Source organism: Mus caroli, chromosome 11 (genome assembly GCF_900094665.2).
Source record: "Mus caroli chromosome 11, CAROLI_EIJ_v1.1, whole genome shotgun sequence".
In the NCBI taxonomy this organism is placed as follows: Eukaryota; Metazoa; Chordata; class Mammalia; order Rodentia; family Muridae; genus Mus; species Mus caroli.
The window spans coordinates 115120461-115141322 of NC_034580.1; the positions used below are offsets into that span (position 1 = coordinate 115120461).

At 52.2% G+C, this 20862-nt stretch overlaps 2 protein-coding genes across 4 annotated transcripts in view; one reads left to right on the forward strand and one right to left on the reverse strand.

Annotated features, from left to right (window-relative positions):
- Tbc1d16 (TBC1 domain family member 16) overlaps window positions 1-3312 on the reverse strand; it is an 83935-nt gene extending 80623 nt beyond the window's left edge. Inside the window, exon 1 of one of the 2 annotated variants that reach the window (XM_029484035.1) lies at window positions 3209-3312. The gene's annotated coding sequence lies outside the window, so the exon portion shown is untranslated. The remainder of the gene's footprint in view (window positions 1-3208) is intronic. The other variant, XM_021177371.2, reaches the window with a different exon arrangement.
- A 677-nt stretch (window positions 3313-3989) lies between these two features.
- Window positions 3990-20862, forward strand: part of Ccdc40 (coiled-coil domain containing 40) — a 36903-nt gene continuing 20030 nt past the window's right edge. The window contains exons 1-10 of one of the 2 annotated variants that reach the window (XM_021178226.1): window positions 3990-4043; window positions 5499-5568; window positions 6344-7156; window positions 9716-9860; window positions 11354-11511; window positions 13075-13158; window positions 13240-13459; window positions 19012-19169; window positions 19301-19423; window positions 19587-19708. In XM_021178226.1, coding sequence (XP_021033885.1) covers window positions 4015-4043; window positions 5499-5568; window positions 6344-7156; window positions 9716-9860; window positions 11354-11511; window positions 13075-13158; window positions 13240-13459; window positions 19012-19169; window positions 19301-19423; window positions 19587-19708 — 1922 coding nt within the window. In that variant the 5' untranslated portion in view covers window positions 3990-4014. Of the gene's footprint in view, window positions 4044-5495; window positions 5569-6343; window positions 7157-9715; window positions 9861-11353; window positions 11512-13074; window positions 13159-13239; window positions 13460-19011; window positions 19170-19300; window positions 19424-19586; window positions 19709-20862 lie in introns of both variants that reach the window. The other variant, XM_021178225.1, reaches the window with a different exon arrangement.

Below are 20862 nucleotides of genomic sequence, written 5' to 3' on the forward strand. Positions count from 1 at the left end.
CTCAGGCATAGGGAGGGATGAGCTAGAATCTTAGAGACCTGTGTTGCCAGGTAACCTGACCAACCCTGCTCCCCAGAACAGCCTGAGGGAGTTCAGTCCCCACCAAGTTACAAAGATTGGAGTGTAGCAATAACTCATGGTATCTGGCCTGTAATCTCAGCCACCCAGAGGGCCGAGGCAGGAAGATGGCAACTTAAGGCCTGCCACGGCTCCATCGTGAGCCCAAGGAACGCCTTCACAAACCCACGGGCTTGGAGGAAGAGCCCCTGCCTAGCAAGCGTGAGATCGTGCCCATGTCCAGTCTTTGGCATCGCAAAAGAAAATCAGTCCAAATACGATCAACTTTCCACCCAATAAACCATCCACACGAAGAGTCAACACTGAAAACAGCTGCGTGGGGTTGGCAGAGCCCTGACCCAGGACCCCTGCTGCTCGCTCTCAGCCTCCGTCACAGAAGTTCCAGTGTTGTAGCAGTCTCTTCAGCAAAGTGCAATAAAGAGACTGCGCCCTCCGCCTTACCAGCCCCCACTGTACACCAGGCTCAGGGAGCACCTCAGAGGAGGGGGAAAGCACCGTAGAGGGGGAGGCAGGAAGGACGTAAGAGCCAGGGGATGGGGAGGATTGCTGTGAACAGATGACATCCGGACAGGACACGAACTCACAGCCACAGCTGTGGCTACCTGCATAACGCCTGCACAGAGCAAACCAGTCAGCCTCCAGCTAGGAGAGAAGGCAGTCCCCAGATCCCGCCTCTTACTGAGGAGAGGGCAGTTGTCAGCTGCTGGAGGAGAGAACACTTGTAGGTTTCCCATGCCACAGCAGGTGATCCCACACATATGCCCTCGTGGGCAATGGAAGCACACATCTGCAATCCCAGCACTTACGATGCAGAGGCAGGGGAATTACCATGAGTTCTAGACCAGCCTAGGCTGCAGATGTGGGGAGAGAGAGAGACTGAGTCGCAACAAAAAGTTACTTGCTGTCTGCCAGACACTTGGGCGGTGAGGTTTTGAAGAGGAACCAAGGAACAAGGAATCCAACGAAAGCCAGTGACTGGTGTATACTGTCTATTTTTGGAGACCATACCGGGGTTTTTTGGGGGGGTTTGGTTTGATTTGGTTCTTTGAGAAAGAATCTATGTACCCCAGGATGGCCTAAAGCTCACTCTATAGCCCAGGCTGGCCTTAAATGCACAGAAATCCCCCTGTCTCATCTTCCCAGGCACTAGAATTGCAGTCCTGAGCCACCATGCCCAGGGAAGATGATTTTATCACTGAAGTTTGTCACTCAAAATCAGGGCACAGAGAGGCCAGGGCAGTAGTGAGGAGTTCTGTCAGCCCAAAGGCCATCCTCTCCAAGGGGGAAGCTCCAAAGCAAAGAGTGCTCCTCGGGAGCACGGTGAACTGATCCTAGCTGCCTGCCGAGGTTGCTGAGCAAGCACCTCCCAGCCACCGCCGGCCCCCCCCCCGCCCCCCTTAACAAAGCCCTATGAAGAGCAGGCCAGCCAAGTCTGTGCTGGGTCACATGTCATCATGTGATATCATCTTGGGGTAAATGTGAGTAAAATAGTTCTGTGGATAAAGGTGACTGCTGCCACCAAGCCAGAGGGCCTGGGTTTGAGTCCTCTCAAGACTCATGTGGCAGAAAGACAGAACTAACCCCCACAAGCTGTCCTCTGAGCTCCATATAGGCACCAAGACACACGTGGGCACACGCACCCCACACAATAAATAGTTATAATAAAAAATGTGGTTTTGAAAACATGTAAACTGCAGCTCTTTCACGGGCCTGTTTGCGCACAACGAAAACCCACACATGGTGATCAGAGGCTGTTAACAGGCACTGTGATTGCCAGGAGAGTCAACAGTTCCCAGGAAGAACTTCCTAGCTATACTCAAGACATCCCATTCACCAGAAAGCTATTGGGGGGGGGGGGACAAAACAAACAAACAGAGAAAAAACCCGTAAGAACTGCTCAGCCAAGAGATCCAGCCCCAGCAACCAGCTAAGAACCAACTCTGGTAAACTCCCAATGGGTGAATCTTAGCCAGCCCCTGTGCCCAAAGTTACCGCACCACTAAGTTCAATATTCGCTATCAAGGTTAATGTCAATATTTCTACCGAGAGCTACATACATAGTTTCTTTTAAATTCTTTAATCAGTTATTAAGATTTAGAGTGGAGCCCCTAGTCCCTGGGTCTTTGCACCCATTTTCTGACCAATATGCTTGGTGACAGGACACTTCCCCTCTCTTTCCTGATAAAGGAAGTTGACAGAGGCCATGGAACAAACTTTAATGGCAAGAGACGCTTTTCTAGTCCCCTATTTCTGAACGGAACCTGGACTAGATTGTGGCCAACATGTGACACCGACTTCGGAGGAAAAGGCTTTTCTCACCGCGCGTTCTGGCAGGGTTCCGTGGGTTATTTTTAGCAATCTTAAATTGCCCTTTTTTCTTTTTATACTATCCCATTTTTTTCTTTCTTTTGAGGAGAGAGAGAGAGAGAGAGAGAGAGAGAGAGAGAGAGAGAGAGAGAGAGNGAGGAAAAGGCTTTTCTCACCGCGCGTTCTGGCAGGGTTCCGTGGGTTATTTTTAGCAATCTTAAATTGCCCTTTTTTCTTTTTATACTATCCCAACACACACACACACATGAGGAGAGAGAGAGAGAGAGAGAGAGAGAGAGAGAGAGAGAGAGAGAGAGAGAGAGAGAGAGGCGCGTAGGCTAAAAAAGAAGCGAGGACCCTGACACGGGGCTCTTAAATAGCCCTGACCATTCCCCCTAGTGCCCCAACGCTATGACCGCGCACGCCCCAGGAGGGCATGGCACACATTGGGGGCTCTGTCTGACAGTGCAGGAACCCCACAAGTTCTTCGCATGCTCAGACCAGCCAGCAAGACAAAGACCGCAAGTGCCCCGGCCCACAGCTCCAGACAGGCGGGGACCGAGTCTCCTCGAGTGGGCCCACTCCCAGAGCAGAGAGTCTCACTTGAGGGTGGAGTCCCCAGGGCGTCCCCAGCGAGATCCGGGTCCCTCCGCATCGCCCCCGCCCAGAGCCCAGAGCCGGTCCCCCGAGCCCCTCCCGGGCCCCCGCGCAGCAGGCCCGGGTCCGGTGCGTGCAGATTCCAGCGTACCCAGGAACCGCCACGTCGTCCCGAGTGGACCCCAAAATCCCCGGCCCGCGATCCCAGACGAACCCTGATACCCACCCGGGTCCCGCCGCGAGGGCTGGACACGCGCCGGCTCCAGGAGCCACCGCCGCCGCCGCCACTGCCACCGCCGCCGCTAGCGAGGCGCGGCGGGGAGGAAATATGGAGAGGCTGTCCCCGCTCCGCCTCCGCTCCGCCCCCGCTCCGCCCCAGGGCCCAGCCCCGCTCAGCCCGGAACGCCACGCACAGACTCCAACCTCAGGGTCCTGCGCATCCGTCGACCCCTGCTCCAGGCTTTCTGCTGACTCCCTCAGCAGGATCTCGCCACGCGCCTGGTACCCGGGACCCTGCCCTGGATGGGAGCCCTGCGCCCTCGGTCCGAAAGGCAGGGCCTCCCTGTACCCAAGTATGCGCTCACCCCCTGCATTTCTATCTCTCAGATTTAGAGTTACGAAGGAATGATGCCCCCAAAAGGTACTGCGCCCCTCTCCTCTGCCAACGACCCCTTGAAAGACCCCGTGCTCAGGGTTCTTGAGGAACCCAAAGCTGGAAGTGGAAGAGCCAGAGCTAGGCGCGTTTCCCGGACCCAGCATCCCCAACCTGCCTGCCACTCTTGGAGTCCCTGAACATCATCAGGGCGAAGGAGGTGTGCATTAGCACTATCGTCACTCTACGGGAACTAAGTCCAGCCGGGAAGGTCTAGGACACATGGCGACGGACAGGCAAAACACAACATTTGTTCTTTAATGTGTTTGCTTAGTGGTTCTGTGTGAATCTATGGACGCAGCCAGACCCCGCCTCCTGCGGTCTTGGAGCACGCGGTCCAGACTTCGCCGGATGTTGATGGCGTAGCCTAGCAACGAGAGATGGCGGAGCCGGAGGACCAGGCTGACGGGTAAGCCCCCCGGGAGGAATAATAAACCCACCAGATGTTTTCACTAGCTTTCTGCAAGCAGGTACCCCCACCCGGCGCGCCTTCTCCTTCACTTCTGTGCCCCTTCCCACTCTTCTCCACTTTCTGGGCCCGTCCTACACTACCCAACCCACGCTCCCCCATGTCCCCTATCTCTTCCACCTTCTGTCCTTTGTCCTTTTCAAGCGCCCCCCACCCCCCATCATTCCTTACTCCTAGCCCCTGCTTCTCCTGGACTACAGACTTTCACGCCCCGCGGTAACCATGGCAACCATCATGCTTGGTAAACCCGGCTGCAAAGCAGGACTTGGATGGATGGGACGCTGTTCAGTATTAGGAAGAAAGGAGGAGCAGTCGCTCCGTTGGGATCGGGCTAGGCCCATACCTCCCCCTGCAAGATGAATTCCCCTCACCCCCATCATGGTCTTGAGGGATAGACTGATCCCCATCACTGAGTGAACTCCAAAATGCTGCTGCCGGCTCTGTTTTAGGTTTTGTGCAAAACAAAAGCAAGTTTAAACAGTTCTATTCACTCAGACCTTTCTGGGTTGTTTCATGTATTTAAAGGTTAAGTCCTTATGGATGCCCATGAAAACATATCCAGAGTATATCCCACGAGAAGGCTAACTGTGAAACCACGGGTATAGAATGAGCTCCAACTTGGGGAAGACTTGAAATGAAAAGATTCTGAACAAAGGCAGGTGCACAAAATGCCTGTTCCGGTGGTGCTGGAAAGCAGAGGGGGGAATAGCCCAAGCTCTCATTATCTGTGAAGCAGAAATCTGTATTCGTTTGGTTTTTTAGAAAGCTAGCTTAGCTTTTTTAATATTTAGTCTCAAATATTGCATGTGGCATAACTGTAGAAGTGTGGTGTGTGTGTGTGCATTCGTGCAGAAGCCAGAGGAAGATTCAGGCGTCCTGCTCTATCTATCTCTACCTTATTCCCTTGAAGCAGAACCTCTCATTGAGCCTGGAGCTTGACTGGTGGCCAGCACACCCCAGTAGTCCTCCTGCCTCAAACCCTCACAGTGCTGGAATTCAGGCACAAGCAACTGTGCCTAGCTCTTACGTGACTGCTGGGGGCCCAGACTCCAGTTCCTAACTAAGTTTTTGAAAAGTCAAAATATTTTACATGCAAACCTTGGCTATGTTGAGAAGCAGAGACGGCATGCTGTCCTCTCTCCTGAGACCTTCTCTGCTTGGCCCCAGAAACAGACTTCGCTGGGGTGTTCTCACACGCCGCTCCTTTCATGTTATAATTGCGCCTTAACGTTCATTCCCATACCACATTTGTGGCCCATGACTAGCATGGCCTAGCGATGGAAGAGTCTCTGCTGGCAGCAGAGTGGAGGAGAGGCGGAGGCCTTACCAGTGAACAGCTGGTATGCAGTGTGCATGATAGGGCTGTGAACCAGTCTTCCCTGTCTCTAAAAGCAGGTCACAGCAGGAAGGCCAACAGTCTTCTGCCGAAGAGGACTCGGAGCAGCAGTACACTGAAGGCCGTGAGGTAACGTCCATTCAGACCCCTGTGTGCTAGGAGACAAATAGACAGGGGCCAGGGACCGTGGTGCCATCGTCGTACGCTCTGGGACCATCTCAGTTCAGGCACGGAGAGACTCATCCCCTTCTCACTGTGTTCTACTGGCATTGATAAAATCGTCTGACCAAAAGCATTTTAGAAGAGGAAAAGGTTTATATGGCTTTCACTTCCAGGTCATAGTTCATCACTGAGGGAAGTCAAGTCAGGAGCCTGAAGGCAAGCCTGCTTGCCAGTCAGCATGTACTACCTCTAACCAGAGAACTCACTTGTGGGGCCCACACTCACTCACAGCCAAGGGAGTATGGCAGGAACACTGCACACCGGCTCATTCACAGCTCCTACTCAGCTAGCTTTTTTATACAGCCCATGACTGCTTATGTAGGAAATGGTGTTGCCTGCAGTGGGCCGGGCCAATGAATCATCAAGACAACCCCTATCCCCTACAGACAGGCCAGCCTTCTCTAGTCAATTCCTCCCTTGAGACCCCCTTCTCAGATGACGATAGGCTGGGTCAAGCTCATTCCAAAGTGTTAGCATTCGGTGATAACACGCCAACCCTCACACTGCCTTGTATTTTCCAGAGTTCCTCTTGTAACACGTGCCTCTAGAAAGAGGCAGTCGTTACATCAGACACAGAACATCATCTCTTGGGGGTGGGGAGATGCATATAGATGTTCTTGTCACCCTAAGATCTCTCAAGATTATATTTTCTTCCCTGGGATTTCTTGCCGCCCTGTAACAGGTATCACCACAGGTGGAGGACGATGGCCAAGAAATGGAAGAGGGCGGAGACCCCACCAGAAGTCCTGAAGAAGACATTACAGCTGAAGGCGGGGGCGGATCTGAAGGGGAAATGATGGATGCTGAGAAAGTCAGCACGGATGGGGAAGCCATCTCTGAAGGAGAAGTGGGGTCCGATGCAGAGACTCCCCCAGAAACAGAAGTGGAATTCATTGGAGAGACTGCTCCAGACACAGAGGTGGAATTCATTGGAGAGACCTCCCCAGGAACAGACGTGGAACCCACTGGAGAGACCTCCCCAGGAACAGACGTGGAACCCACTGGAGAGAGCATACAGGAAACAGAAGTTGAATCCATCGGAGAGGCTACCGCAGGAATGGACGTGGAACCCATTAAAAAGACCACGACAGAACTCAAAGTTGAATCCATCGGAGAAGAAACCGATGGAGACGTGGACTCCATTAGGAAGGCCCTCCGAGGGATAGACTTGGAATCCATCACAGGTGCCTCTCTGCCAAAAAAGGCTAAACACAGAAAGGTCAGACCCCAAGAGGAAGTTGAATCCACTGGAAGAGCTGCCCCAGAAGAAGAATTACAAATTTCTGACCACGAGAAAGTAGAAGCCCTTCTGGACGAGTTGGATGAGCTCTCTGAGATAGTCAGCTCTCCCGAGGTCTCCTACTCTGACGTCAGTCCCTTGGAGATAGGTGGAGAGGAGATAAACGCTTCAGCCACATCAACCGACACATCCCAGCAAGGCATATATGAGCCCATAGAGCCTATAGAGCTCGCAGAGCCCCCAGAGGACAGCACGGTGAGTGTTTGTACCAGCCTCTTTCTGCCTGTGAGGTTCCTCACCCCGTGAGAGGAGCTTGAGCAAATGTATCCAGTTGCTGGGATAAACACCGTGATCTCCAGAAACCTGGAGGGGGGAGGGGGGTATTGGGCTTACACATCATGTCGGTAGTCTGTTGTGAAGGGAAGGGAAGGCGGGAACCTGGAGGCAGGAACTGAAGCAGAGGTTGTGAAGGAGCCCTGCTTCTAGCATGCTCTTGGCTTACTCGTATTGCTTTCTTAGAGAGCCTAAGACCACCTGCCCAGGGCTTGTTCAGTAAATGGTTTGCTAAGCCCTCCCACATCGATCATGAACTCAAAACGTCCCACATACTTGGTCACAGGCCAATCCGATGGGCGCATTCTCCCAAGCTGGCCAATGTTAGGAATCGCTTAGGAAATGCAGGTCACTGCTGAGAGAGCTTATACCTCAGATCCAGGTTGCCACAGGCAAGGCTGGGGACATTCTGTAGTCACCATTCATGCATGTGACTGCACCCAGGTCTCCAGTCTTCCAAAGCAGTGTGGACTCCAAAAGTCTCAGGGCGGGGCGGGGGGTGAATGAGTTCATTTTATGAGCAAGGAAGGGGGAATGGACTGAAATCCTTAATTCTCAAAATTCAAATTAGCTGGCCCTAATAGCACCCACCAGTCATCCTGAACCCACCCAGAAGGAAGGCGGAGGCACGGGGATCTTGCATTCTAAGCCTGCCTGAGCTTCTTTTATTCCTCATAAGATTGATTGATTGATTTAATGTAAGTACACTGTAGCTGTCTTCAGACACACCAGAAGAGGCTGTCAGATCTCACTATGGGTAATTGTGAACCACCATGTGGGTTGGGATTTGAACTCAGGACCTTCAGAAGAGCAGTCGGAAGAGCTCTTAACCGTTGAGCCATCTCTCCAGCCCCCAGTCTGAGCTGCTTTTTTTTTTTTTTTTAAAGATTTATTTAGGCCGGGCGTGGTGGCGCACGCCTTTAATCCCAGCACTTGGGAGGCAGAGGCAGGCGGATTTCTGAGTTCGAGGCCAGCCTGGGCTACAGAGTGAGTTCCAGGACAGCCACGACTACACAGAGAAACCCTGTCTCGAAAAACCAAAAAAAAAAAAAAAAAAGATTTATTTACTTATTATATGTAAGTACACTGTAGTAGTCTTCAGTCTTCAGACAGTCCAGAAGAGGGAGTCAGATCTCGTTACGGATGGTTGTGAGCCACCATGTGGTTGCTGGGATTTGAACTCCAGACCTTTGGAAGAGCAGTCGGGTGCTCTTACCCACTGAGCCATCTCACCAGCGCCAGTCTGAGCTTCTTTAAGAGACCTTATTTCAAACAAAACAAATCCAACCATTTTACATTCAAAGTGTCATCTATTGTTAGTGGCTAACATTTTGATCTTGGTTTGTTTGTTTGTTTATTTGTGGGGTTGAACCTAGGACCTTGAATCTGCTAACCTGAAACCAAAACTTAAAGCAGGTCACAAACTTACAGGGGGAAAAACCCCAAGCACAGTAGAAAGCGTATTTTATTTTCTTAAGTGCCAGAGGTAAGTTCTGAATCTGCTTTGTCACCTACGAATGCTTTGTGTTTCATACAAAGAATCGAGTGACCTTTTCCTGGGGAGACAGACACCAACAAATGTCTCTTGCACCCTCCCCCGACAGTGAGCCAATAGCAGAAGTAATGATTCCACAGAAGTCCAGTTTGGAGAACCAAACGTCTTACTGGGGTCACTTATAGGGGCATGGATGATTCAAAGGCAGCTGTGTCCCCAAAAAGCCCAGTTCAGCATCCTTGGGGCTTCCTATAGGGCCTGTAGGCAGGTCACCCTTCCCAGAGTCAACTCTCCACAGCTACTCCTTGTTGTCGTTGTCCTCCTCCTCTTCCCTCCTCTTCTCCCTCCTCCTCCTCTACTTTGTATACACCCTTGTAGCAAAGTCTTGTCAGCCCGCCTTTAGATGATGCTGACACTTAGGTGAACTTTTCAGCTTCTATGTTATCTGTGTCCCCTTCCCTACACCATGGGACATGGGGCTCACGGGCAGAGATGGTGTTCATACTTTGTTCTAACTCAGCTCCTGGGCCAGCTCACTAACTCAGCTCCTGCTGAGCACTGATGGCCCAGCTCAGTAACTGCAGGGACTCCTTCAAATGCCAAACATAAAGCTGGGGGGGTAAAAGCACCGGCTCGTCATTTCATCACTACGGAGGCTGAGTGATGACATAAGGGTTGCAAGGACCCAGGCCACCCTGGGCTACATGAGAGACTTTGTCTCATGGGGGGGGGGGGGGGGAAGCCAGACATCTGTATCAAGAGAAGGTGTTTAGATGGGAGAAGAGAAAGTGGTCCCCCACAAGGCCCTTGCTGGAAGCGCAGAAAGTGAAGTCTAGCCCCTGTGAGGAGTGTGTTCAGCCCCTGGCATTTGGGCAGCAGAGCGGAGGGTCTAACAGGTCCATTCACAACCTTGATTAGGAGGGGACACAGTTAAACTCACATACAAACTATAGCCGTGTTAATTGTTCCTGACATTCTTTACATAGGAGAGAGCCCCAGCCCATCCCTATCAAAGAGAATTCCCGATGGGGGCACGACATCGATTCAGACTGAGCATCATGGGAAGTCTGACTCCCTCGGACACAGACGATCTTCCCCTGGAAACGGACAAGCCGCCTCAGCAAGAGTCAGGTAACAATGCCACTGCTTGCGCCCGCACATTATTTATAAAGTGACATGAAAACAGGGTCCGGGGGGCTGGGGAGATGGCTCAGGGGTTAAGAGCACCGACTGCTCTTCCAAAGGTCCTGAGTTCAATTCCCAGCAACCACACGGTGGCTCACAACCATCTGTTGTGGGATCTGGCGCCCTCTTCTGGTGCGTCTGAAGAAAGTAAGAGTGTACTCACATACATAAAACAAATCTTTGAGAGAGAGAGAGAGAGAGAGAGAGAGAGAGAGAGAGAACTAGGAGGATCAAGCTAGCCTCGTAAGAAATGGGACAGTGGTAGTGGTTCTGGGTGCAGCTCACTGGTGGGGCTTGGCACACACAAGGCCAAGGCCCTGGTCCACAGAAATGGACGCAACACTTTACACCAGAGTCCCAGCAGTGTGAAACCTGGAGCAGGAAGACCCTTGAGCCACTAAGCTCCAGACAAACCTAGGCTCTCAGAGCAAAGTGCGTCAGGGGTACAGAGGAAGTAAGACAGCGCAGACACTGCACAGCCGAACCACTGTCACCATCTTCCTGTTGTGGGATGGCTACACAAGGGGCACAGCCCCCTGGAGGACTGTCCCCTAGAGATCCGTCCTACACACACCAGGGCTGCAGTTCCTGATGGTGCAGATGAGCTCACAGAATGGCGCATGGCCACCAGGCACGTTGGTCAGTTTCTTAAGTGAGGGAGCTGTCTGCTGACTGGCCCTGAAGGCCTCTCTGCGTCCTCTCCAGGGAGGCAGCCCCAAGATTCGCTTGGCTGGACCAGCTCCTGCCCCACAGCTCACGCACCCCATAGCTTTACCTGCACAGTTTGTTCCTGGCACTCATCTGTATGGATTGTCTTGTTTGAAGCAGGGTGGCGGGGCTGGAGAGATGACCCAGCAGCTCAGAGCACATACTCTTCCAGAGGACCCAGAGTTCAATTCCCAGCACCCACACCAGGCAGCTTACAACCACCTGTGATTCAAGCTCCAGGGGCATCCAACTCCTCTGGTGTCTGTGAACGATAGGTCTCATGAGTTCAGTACTCAAGGAGGCCAGAAGAGGGCATCAGATCCCCCCTGAGTTGAAGTAAGAGACCAGTGTAAACTGCCTGACACAGGTGCCAGGAGCCAAACTTTTTTCCAAGGAAGAGCAGCAAGCATTTTAAACCTCTGAGCCATCTCCCCAGCCCCTGAACTTCATTTTCCAAAGCACCTAAAAGCCCCACAGTAAGGAGCCCCCTCACTTTCCACCCTTCACCTGAGTCCCCCATCCATTGTTAGGACGTGGCTGGTTCTGTGAGATGTCTTGAAGTCCGCGCTGGCTCATACCACAGGCAAGCCTGAGAACCTGCCACTGGAAGGCTCTCTCCCTGCTCATTTCCAGTATGGCCTGTGAGAGCGGGACGTGTCTTGACGCCCACGTTCCCAGAACATGACAAACAAGCCTTGGTGTCTTTTGCCCTCTCTCCCTGACCACTGCAGTGCAGTCAACTCCCAGAGCCCTTGAAGAAACCCGGATACAGTTCCTAGACCAGGTCCAGAGCCTCAGCCCCGAGGCCCTGCTCGATAGAGCAATGTCTGAAGGGAGTGATGAAGCAGAGGAGGAAGGCTCTCAGCTGATGGTGCTGGACCCAGACCATGTAAGAAAACGCCCTGGGGTTTTGCTCTCACCCCTGCAGGGGGAAATCAGTGTGTTCTGTCTGCCCCCTCCACCCCACCCCTACCCCCACCCCCAGCCTTCCCGTGCTAACTGCCTTGCAAGCTGCTCATCAGCTACACCTCCTGCTTTGTTTCCTGGCTGCCTTTGTTTATTTTCTGTCCGAGGAGCTGATGCAGAGGCCATGGAGGAGTGCTGCTTCTGGCTTCCTTCCCCGTGGCTTGCTCAGTTTGCTTTCTTATATATCCCAGGACCACCAGCCTCGCTTTGGCACCACCCACAGTGGGCGGGCCCTCCCGCATCAATCATCAATCAAGAAAACGCCCTACAGTCTTGCCTCTAGGCCAGTCTAATGGGGGCATTTTCAGAGTTGAGGTTCCCTCTTCTCAGATGACTCCAGTTGTGTCCAATTGACAAAAACAAAATCAAAAACACCCTTGACTCTACTGTTTTTGTTTGTTTTGTTTTTGGGTTTTTTGTTTGTTTGTTTTGTTTGTTTTTTGTTTGGTTGGGTTTTTGGGTTGGTTTTGTTTTTTTTTGTTTTGTTTTGTTTTTGTTTTTGTTTTTTTTGTTTTTTTTTTTTTTTAGGACTGATAGTCCTCTGTGAGGGACCTGGGCCCTATAGGACATTGAGCCAAATTTCTGACCTCTGTCCCGACAACTAAAAATATGTCCAAACTATGCAGGATGCTTGAGGGAGGAAGAGGATAGTGGCCCTCCCTCCCATCATCCTCACTGAGGGTCCTCAGTCCAGACCCCACAGCACAGGAGAAAGGCGGACTTGATTTTAAGGACACATTTGGAGAGCTGTAGTGCTCCAGGGAGCTTAGGAAGAGCCCAGGGCATGCTGGGAAAATCCCCTCACTTCACACGGTGAAACAGCTGCTGTGGTATCATCACCCTTACTGTCCCTGGAGAATCTAGGCTGACCCCCTCAGCAGCCACACCCTGCAGCCAAATCTCTGCAGTATCTGGTGTGGGCCGAAAGGTGCCCAAGATTTGTGGCTTCCACTTGGTTCCCTGCAAGTCCCCAAACAATTGGAGCAGGGGCTTACCCTGGCTCTGTTGCCTGCCTGCCTGCCTGCCTGTGGATCTTGTTCCCCTAACTGGGTTGTCTTGTCGGGCCTCAGTGAAAGATATACCTAGTCTTGCAGTGACTTGAAGTGCCCGGGTGGGTTGGCACGGGGGTGGGGGGTGGGGACTTCTCCTTTCTCAAAGATGAGGGGGAATGGGAGGAGGGGCGATGTGAGGAGGGAAACGAGGAGGAGAAGAGGGGGGCTGCAATCAGGATGTAAAGTTAATTAATTAATTAATTAATTAATGGAAAAAGGAAGTCTTGGTTGAGAAATCATCTGTGTCTGTCCGTACCACTCCCACAGAAACAGACAGACTGAGACAGAGGTCAGAGAGAGAATGTGTGAGAGAGGGAGAGAGAGAGAGAGAGAGAGCGCGCACAGGAGAGCCAGCAAGCACTGGACCACTCAGTGGAGCACTGCCGCCTCGAACGCGAAAGGAACTAACTGCTTGTGGTTTTCTGTTGTCTTAGCCCCTGATGATCAGATTCCAGGAGGCTCTGAAGGGCTACCTCAACCGGCAGATGGACAAACTGAAGCTGGACGTCCAAGAGCTGGTGCGTCCGGGTTCCTGTTTTTCTCCCAGCCCAGTGGGCACCCATGGGCCTGCCTCAACCCTCTCTCCCTCTCTGAGACAGGATGTGGCCACCAAGCAAGCCCGAAGCCAGAGGCAGGAGCTGGGCGTGAACCTCTACGGGGTCCAGCAGCACCTGGCCCGCCTGCAGATGCAGCTGGAGAAGAGCCATGACCGGCACTCTCTGGCAGCCTGTGAGCGGAGAAGGAAGGAGGAGGAGCTGCAATGTGCGCGCTCCGTCTACAACAAGACCTGCCAGACCGCCAATGAGGAACGAAAGAAGTGTAAGACGCCCCGTGAACCCCGAGATCCAAGGCCATCACTGCCATGCCTATCCCCTGAGTGATTAATTGCATGTCGTTGAAGATACTGGCAAAGCAATGACCTGTCCAGGAGGGGATACCACCCTTGTGGCTCATTGGGATGGTGTAGAGAAGGGTCCACGGTGGTCCAAAAGACGAATCCAGAGGATGGGTAGCAGGTGGGTGGGACTCAGGAATGGGAGGGGCCATACTATTGGACACAAGAGCAGGATCAGGCAGTGCCCCAAACCAGACAGCAGCAGCCAAAGGTGCTGAGGGACAGCGGAGAGGCGCCCAGGAAGCCTGAGATCACATGAGATGGGCCTCCTTGTGTGCAGTATCCCCACTGAAGCCACGCCCCCTCACTGATCAGAGAGCAGAAGACCTAGCAGACAGGGAGCAGCTGCCAGTGGTCGATCCGTCTTTGTGTGTTCTGATGTTTCCAGATTTCTTTTTCAATTCTATTACTAATACAATAGAAAAAAAAACAAAAGTAAAGGAAACAAAACAGGTGCACTGCTCTGGCGTCATGTATTTAGAACCCCGACAAGTGCAGGTGAGAATTCTGGGCTTTCCTTTCTGTTTGGGTGTTATATTCCATAACAGAATCTGCTGTGACACTAGTAGTGAACAGGGTTTTGTTTTATTTTTTAATTTTCTTTTTAATTTTTGAGGGCAGTGTGCCATGTAGCCCAGGCTGGCCCCAAACTTGTTATGTGGGGTGATCTTTTTTTTTTTTTAAGATTTATTTATTTATTATATGTAAGTACACTGTAGCTGTCTTCAGACACTCCAGAAGAGGGAGTCAGATCTCATTACGGGTGGTTGTGAGCCACCATGTGGTTGCTGGGATTTGAACTCCGGACCTTCGGAAGAGCAGTCGGGTGCTCTTACCCACTGAGCCATCTCACCAGCCCATGTGGGGTGATCTTGACCATCGGTCCTCCTGCTTCCATCTCCTCTGCGCGTCCTTTACCGCGCTACACCTGATGTACACAGTGCTGCGTATCAAACCCGGGGGCCCGTCATGCACACCGAGTAAGTAGTTCACCAAACCGTCTGTCACGTGGTTCTGGAAAAGAAGGCGTCCAACGTGGAGGGACCAACACAGGTCTAGTGATGCTCCATCTCATGGCTGGAGAGGAGAATGGACCAGAGACAGGCAACTTCCGCATCACGCCCTTGGCATCCTGCGCTAATCCATCACATCCAGGGCGGAGGAGGCACGTGACCTGTGCACATCCCGTCTGCTGCACCTCACCCCTATTCACTGCAACGCCACGCTAGGGACTGGGTTCCCAGGACTCATTCAGACCCTACCAAGAACCTCTCCATACTTACCTCGGAATCAAGAGAAAGCACCGAAGGAAGGGCATGGCATTGAAACTGAAGCCCCCACTTTCCGTGATCACAGACCTTGGAGCATGCTGCAAGACGACGGTCCCTGCCCTGCCATCCACCTGCTGTTAGGCCCCCAGCCAGAGGGAGCTTCACACTACATGGCTCCCATCTACCACGGCTCATGGAGCAGATGGGCTTCTGTCCCCTAAAGGGCTGGGCCACCCCTTAATCTTCCCTTTGCTGTACAATAGACGAGAAGGGACAAAGCTAGAGGAGTCACGCAAGAACCCTGCCTGCCGTGTTTTTATGACAAAGAGTACTCGAATCCCCTTCGAGCCAGCCAATGAAAGACAAATACCACGGGGTGCGGAGGTGGGGCACGGTTAAGCAGGCATTCCAGAAGAGGAAAATGGGTTCCGGGCATTTAAGTTTGAAATCAATTTGTGTTCACTAATACTTGGAGGAATGAAAATCTAGAAGAACAATTGAAATATTGACTCAGTCACTCATCTGGCAAAAACAGGTTGACCTTGGTTGGCACGCTTAGGTACGCGTGTGACACACCCCTGCTTGCCCAGGTGGGAACGGGAGGTAGCCGGCTTCGGTTGCCACACCCAAGTCCCAGACAAGGCTGCCTCGTCAACAGACATTCACCTCCTTACAGGACAGTCAGAACTGCCCTCCGAGGCCCCTGAGATTCTGTGTAGCCGTCCCTCCGTGTCCTGATCTCCTCGCCAGAGGATCGGAAGACTCCCCCACAGTGACCACACTTAATTTGTTAACCTCTCTAAAGACCTCAGACTCAGATGCCCAGCGAGGAGGGCAGTCGGGTGGCACCTACCGCCCAGGGCGACCGTGCCCTGCCTCCTCACACTCTTCACCTGGAGAAAGGAACTCATACGTGAGGGTTGAAACAGACAAGTTCTCCAAATAGAAACCGTCCCAAATAAGTCAGAGCTAAAAAAGATGGCGCCAGGGGTGCCCAGTGAACCCTTGGCTCCTTCAATGGCCTCAACACGTGTGTTAGGCAGACAGAAGGTGGGACAAGAGGAACGGAAGAAACACTTAAAGACATCACGGATGAAACACAGCTGGCAAACTGTGTTGACAGCACCCAGCTCTTCACAGGCAAATGACTAAAACCGGAAACAAAGAAAACGCCCCAACAGCCAGAGGAAGCCTCAGACTGTGCAGAGAGAGAACCAGTATTCCACAAGACAGCTCCAGCCTGCCTCCCTCCCCGGAAACCTTAAGCTGCATCCTTCCAGGGCACCAGACTCCAGCAGGGCCCTCTCCCAACAACCAGCACAGTTCAGCTTTCTGTGTAGACCCATCGCTTGAACACACAATGTTCTGTGTTGGTACACAAACCTTCTTTCTATCACCCTGTCTGTCTGTCTAGCTTTCATCTGCCTATTTGTTTTTTAAATGTTCTTATTTCTAGAAGATTTGTTTCTCTTTTTAAAAAGATTTATTTATTTATTTTATGTATATGAGTAGTCGGTAGCTGTACAGATGGTTGTGAGCCTTCATGTGGTTGTTGGGAATTGAATTTTAGGACCTCTGCTCGCTCTGGTCAACCCTGCTTGCTTCAGTCAGCCCCGCTCACATAGGCCCAAAGACTTCTTTATTATTATACAGAAGTAAGTACACTGTAGCTGTCTTCATACTCGCCAGAAAAGAGCGTCAGATCTCATCACGGATGGTTGTGAGCCACCATGTGGTTGCTGGGATTGAAACTCAGGACCTTCAGAAGAGCAGTCAGTGCTCTTAACCGCTGAGCCATCTCGCCAGCCGGATTTATTTCTCTTTTAAGAGTATGGGTAGGGCTGGGCAGTGATGGCGCACACCTTTAATCCCAGCACTTGGGAGGCAGAGACAGGCAGATTTCTGAGTTCGAGGCTAGCCTGGTCTACAGAGTGAGTTCCAGGACAGCCAAGGCTATAGAGAGAAACCCTGTCTCGAAACAAAACAAAACAAAACAAAACAAAAAAAACAAAAACCAAAAAAAGAGTATGGGTGGGGTACTGTTGTTATTGTTGTTGTGAGACAGGTTCTCACTATGTAGCCCTGGCTGGCCTGGAACTCACTGTGCACACCTGGATAGCCTCAGCCTAGAGGAAATCTGCCTGCCTCTCCCCTCTACGGGCACCACATCTGCCTTGTGTATGAGTGTTTTTCCTGCATGTATGTATGTGCGCTGTGTGCACACCTAGAGCCCACACAGGCGAGGGAAGGGCTTTGGGTCCCTTGGAACTGGACAAAGGATGCTTGTGACCAGTCACATTCGTGCTGGGAACAACTGGACTCAGGTCCTTTGCTCTTAACTGCTGATAAATGGTATTTATCAGTGGAAATCTATCTATCTATTACTTATAGCTGCCGATATTTAATTTTTTTCTGCAGTGCTGGAAGTGGAGCCAGGGCTATACACATGCTAGGCAGGTGCTCACCACTGGGCTAACGAACCCCCAGCCAGAACAAACAAGTGTTGATGGAAGTGTAGCTTCCTTCATACCTCATCTTTCCAGTCTCACCTCAAGTCCCCTGTGAGTTTGGTTATGGGGAATCCATTGGAGCTGTGAGGCCCTGACTGAGGGACAGCATCCCCCCACCCCACCCCCGCCGAGGGGCAGCACCACCTTGCAGCTGCACTAGCAAGGGTCTGTCTGTGGGTCCTTCGGTGGAGGCCAACCTGCCTGCTGTGCTTGGGGCTCCTCCAAAGGGCCTTTGTGTTGTGCCTAAGCTGCTTTCTGCTCTCAAGTGGTAAGAAACCTGTGAGGTAGAAGTGAGGATTGTCCAGCACCATTCTGGGGATGCCTAGGTCTCTGCAGTGTGCTAGGCAGGCATGTGGTAACTTTCGGATATGGAATGTATGTACACAAATACATATACTCTTTTGAGGCGTGGCCTCAGTGTGTCCCTCCGGTTGGCATAGAACTTGTGACCTTCCTGCCTCTGCTTCCCAAGTGCTGAGGTGGCAGACCTGCACCACCGCATCTGACTGCTTAGCGGATTCTTTTTTTTTTTTTTTTTTTTTTTTTTTTTTTTTTAGGGTTTCTCTGTGTAGCCCTGGCTGTCCTAGAACTCACTCTGTAAACCAGGCTGGCCTCGAACTCAGAAATCCACCTGCCTCTGCCTCCCGAGTGCTGGGACTAAAGGCATGCGCCACCACGCCTGGCCCTGCTTAGCAGATTCTTGCTCCCTTCTGCCCTCTGATCACATTAGCAATTCCTCAGCCGCAGAGCGCGAGTCTTTATAGTTTATAGGTCATGCAGGGGCTGGGAGTGCAGTTCAGTGGTTGAGGCGCTGTCTGTGCAAGCATAAGGATCTGCACGCCAGGCGCCTGCCTAACCCGGGCATGGTGGAGTCCACGTGTAATCTTACTGCTGGGTGGGAGAGACTGGAAGATCCCGAGGGCCAGACCAATCAGCTCCAGGTTCCATGAGAAATCGCATCAAACAGTAAGGTAGGAACTGAGAAATGGCTCGAAGTTAAGAGCATGGGCTGTTCTTGCAGAGACCCTAGATTCGATTTCCAGCACCCGCATGACAGCTCACAACAACCCGCATATCCAGTTCTAGGGAATCCTGTGTCCTCTTCCAGCCTATGAAAGCACCAGACATGCATGTATGTGGTACACACACACACACACACACACAGGCAAAGCACCCACGCACACGAGGAGGAGGAGGAAGAAATTTTAAAAGCCAGTAAGACAGAGATATAGGAAACCAGCCGGCTCTATCTCTAACTGCTATACAACTGAACACATGTGGATACACAAACACACATATACACACACACATGTAGTTCCAGTCTCGATGTAGATTATACATGCCTTTAACCCTAGCCCTGGGAAGGTGGTGGAGGCAGGAGAATCAGCAGTTTGAGGCCATTCTGGGATATAAACAGATTCTCTGAAAAAATTAAAAAAGAATCGTCTCCACCAGAGCTTGGTGCCACAGGTCTTTAATCCCAGCCCTTGGGAAGCAGAGGCAGGGGCATCCATCCCTGTGAGTGCCAACTGTCTGCTGCATGTAGCCAGGAAGCCTGATCCATGTAACCCGTTCCCGGCAGCCAGGGTCCCAAGAGTCTCCAGTGTCCCCATGAAGGAGGGCCCAGGGCAGAGTGCCATCCCGAGGGCCCCAGGCCCTAGGAGGGGCATTGCTGAGCAGCCTCCTTCTCCACAGTGGCCGCCCTGCAGACAGAGGTGGAGAGCCTGGCCCTGCACCTCTTCTACATGCAGAACATAGAGCAGGACGTGCGCGATGACATCCAAGTCATGAAGCAGGTGGTGAGGAAGACCGAGACGGAGAAGATGCACGCCGAGATAGAGAAGAAAAAGCAGGTAACCCTGTAAGCCAGTGCGCAGCACAGCCCATCGCCAGGAAACCTCTGCTCCACGGGAGGTGGGGGAGAATTGACCTCAGCGCCCGCCCCTGCCCCCCAGCTCCTTACCGCCCGCTCTCTTTCTCTCAGGACCTGTTTGTGGACCAGCTCACCGAAAGGTCACACCAGCTAGAAGAAAACATCGCCCTGTTTGAGGCTCAGTACTTGTCCCAGGCTGAGGACACCCGGGTCCTCAAGAAAGCAGTGACTGAGGTATAAGAGCCACCTCCAGTGCCAGTGGGAGTAGAAGAAGCCACACACCTCCCCCATTCCCCCCTCTCTCCCCTCCCACCCCTGCCCTTCGCCACCTGCACCTGGCCTGGTAGGTTCAACCAGACAGCACCAGCCTTGTCTGCGTCCCGCCCCCCCTCTTCAGGCCATCACAGAGATTGACACCATTGCCATGGAAAAGAAACGAATCCTACAGCAGTGGACCACCAGCCTAGTGGGCATGAAGCACCGTAACGAGGCATACAAGACAGTGATGGATGCACTCAGGTACAACCCTCCGGAGGGGCTGCCAGGGACACTGTGGGCCGAGTGTGCTGGGGCCTGAGGATTGCCAGCAGAGCCACTCCACACAGGAGCATCAGGACCCACTCGCATCTCCATCCTTTGTCCCCAGCATCAGGAGAAACAAAGTCCCCAGGTCAGGCTTCCAGGCAGGATGTCAGAAAGAGACATTTGTCAGTGGGAGACAAAGGTGCCCCTTCACTTTCACCACCCACCCAAGTAGGAAACCCTGGCCCTTCCCAGGTTGTTCCGGATTGTTCTGCCCCAGGGGCCACGCTCCCACCAAAATCCAGTTTCGGTTCCCACAAAAGGAAGGGATAACCAGAAGCTCCCAAGTGATGAGAATTTGATTCCGAAGGTGGCTCGCTCGCGGCTCATGGGACGGGCTCGCTCACGGCTCACAGGACAGGCTGGTCCTCTCTAGCTTGGCACCCACAGAGGCTTGAGCCGTTGGAGAAAGGGTAGCTGCAGCCAGCTGGCCTACTAGGCACTGCGTGCTGGGGAGATGGCTCAGAAGTTAAGAGAGTGTGTTGTGCTTCCAGAATATCCAAGTTCAGTTCCCAGTGCCCACGTCAGGCAGCTTAACCACCTGTAACTCTGCCTCCTGGAGGTTTAACAACAAACACCCTCTTCTGGTCTCCTTGGACACCTGTGAGGGCATGTGCACACACAGACACACAGACAGACAGACAGACAGACACACAAATATATAATTTTGTAAAGAAACAATAAAGGCCAGGAGTACCGCTTCATGGTGAGGTCCTGCCTAGCAGACACAGGGTCCAGGCTCCACTCCCTGCACTGGGAGCAAAAGGCCGAGGTGTGCGTGTATGACGGCTCACTTAACAAACAAACAAAACCACAGGACATTTTTTAACGTGGATAATATTGGATTTAAAATATCCATTTCTGTTTGGGTTTTTGTTTTTCAGTAGCTTTGTGGAGCTGTCCGGGGATATTATGCACAAAGATTGTTTTCACATTAAATACACAGGCAGAGGAAATAAGACCAGCTGTGTGGGTACAGCCTGGTTCTCTCTGCCTTCCTGCAGTTCTGTTGTTTGTTTGTTTGTTTGTTTGTTTTGAGCTAGCACGTGTGAGTGTGAGTGAGTGTGTGTGTGTGTGTGTGTGTGTGTGTG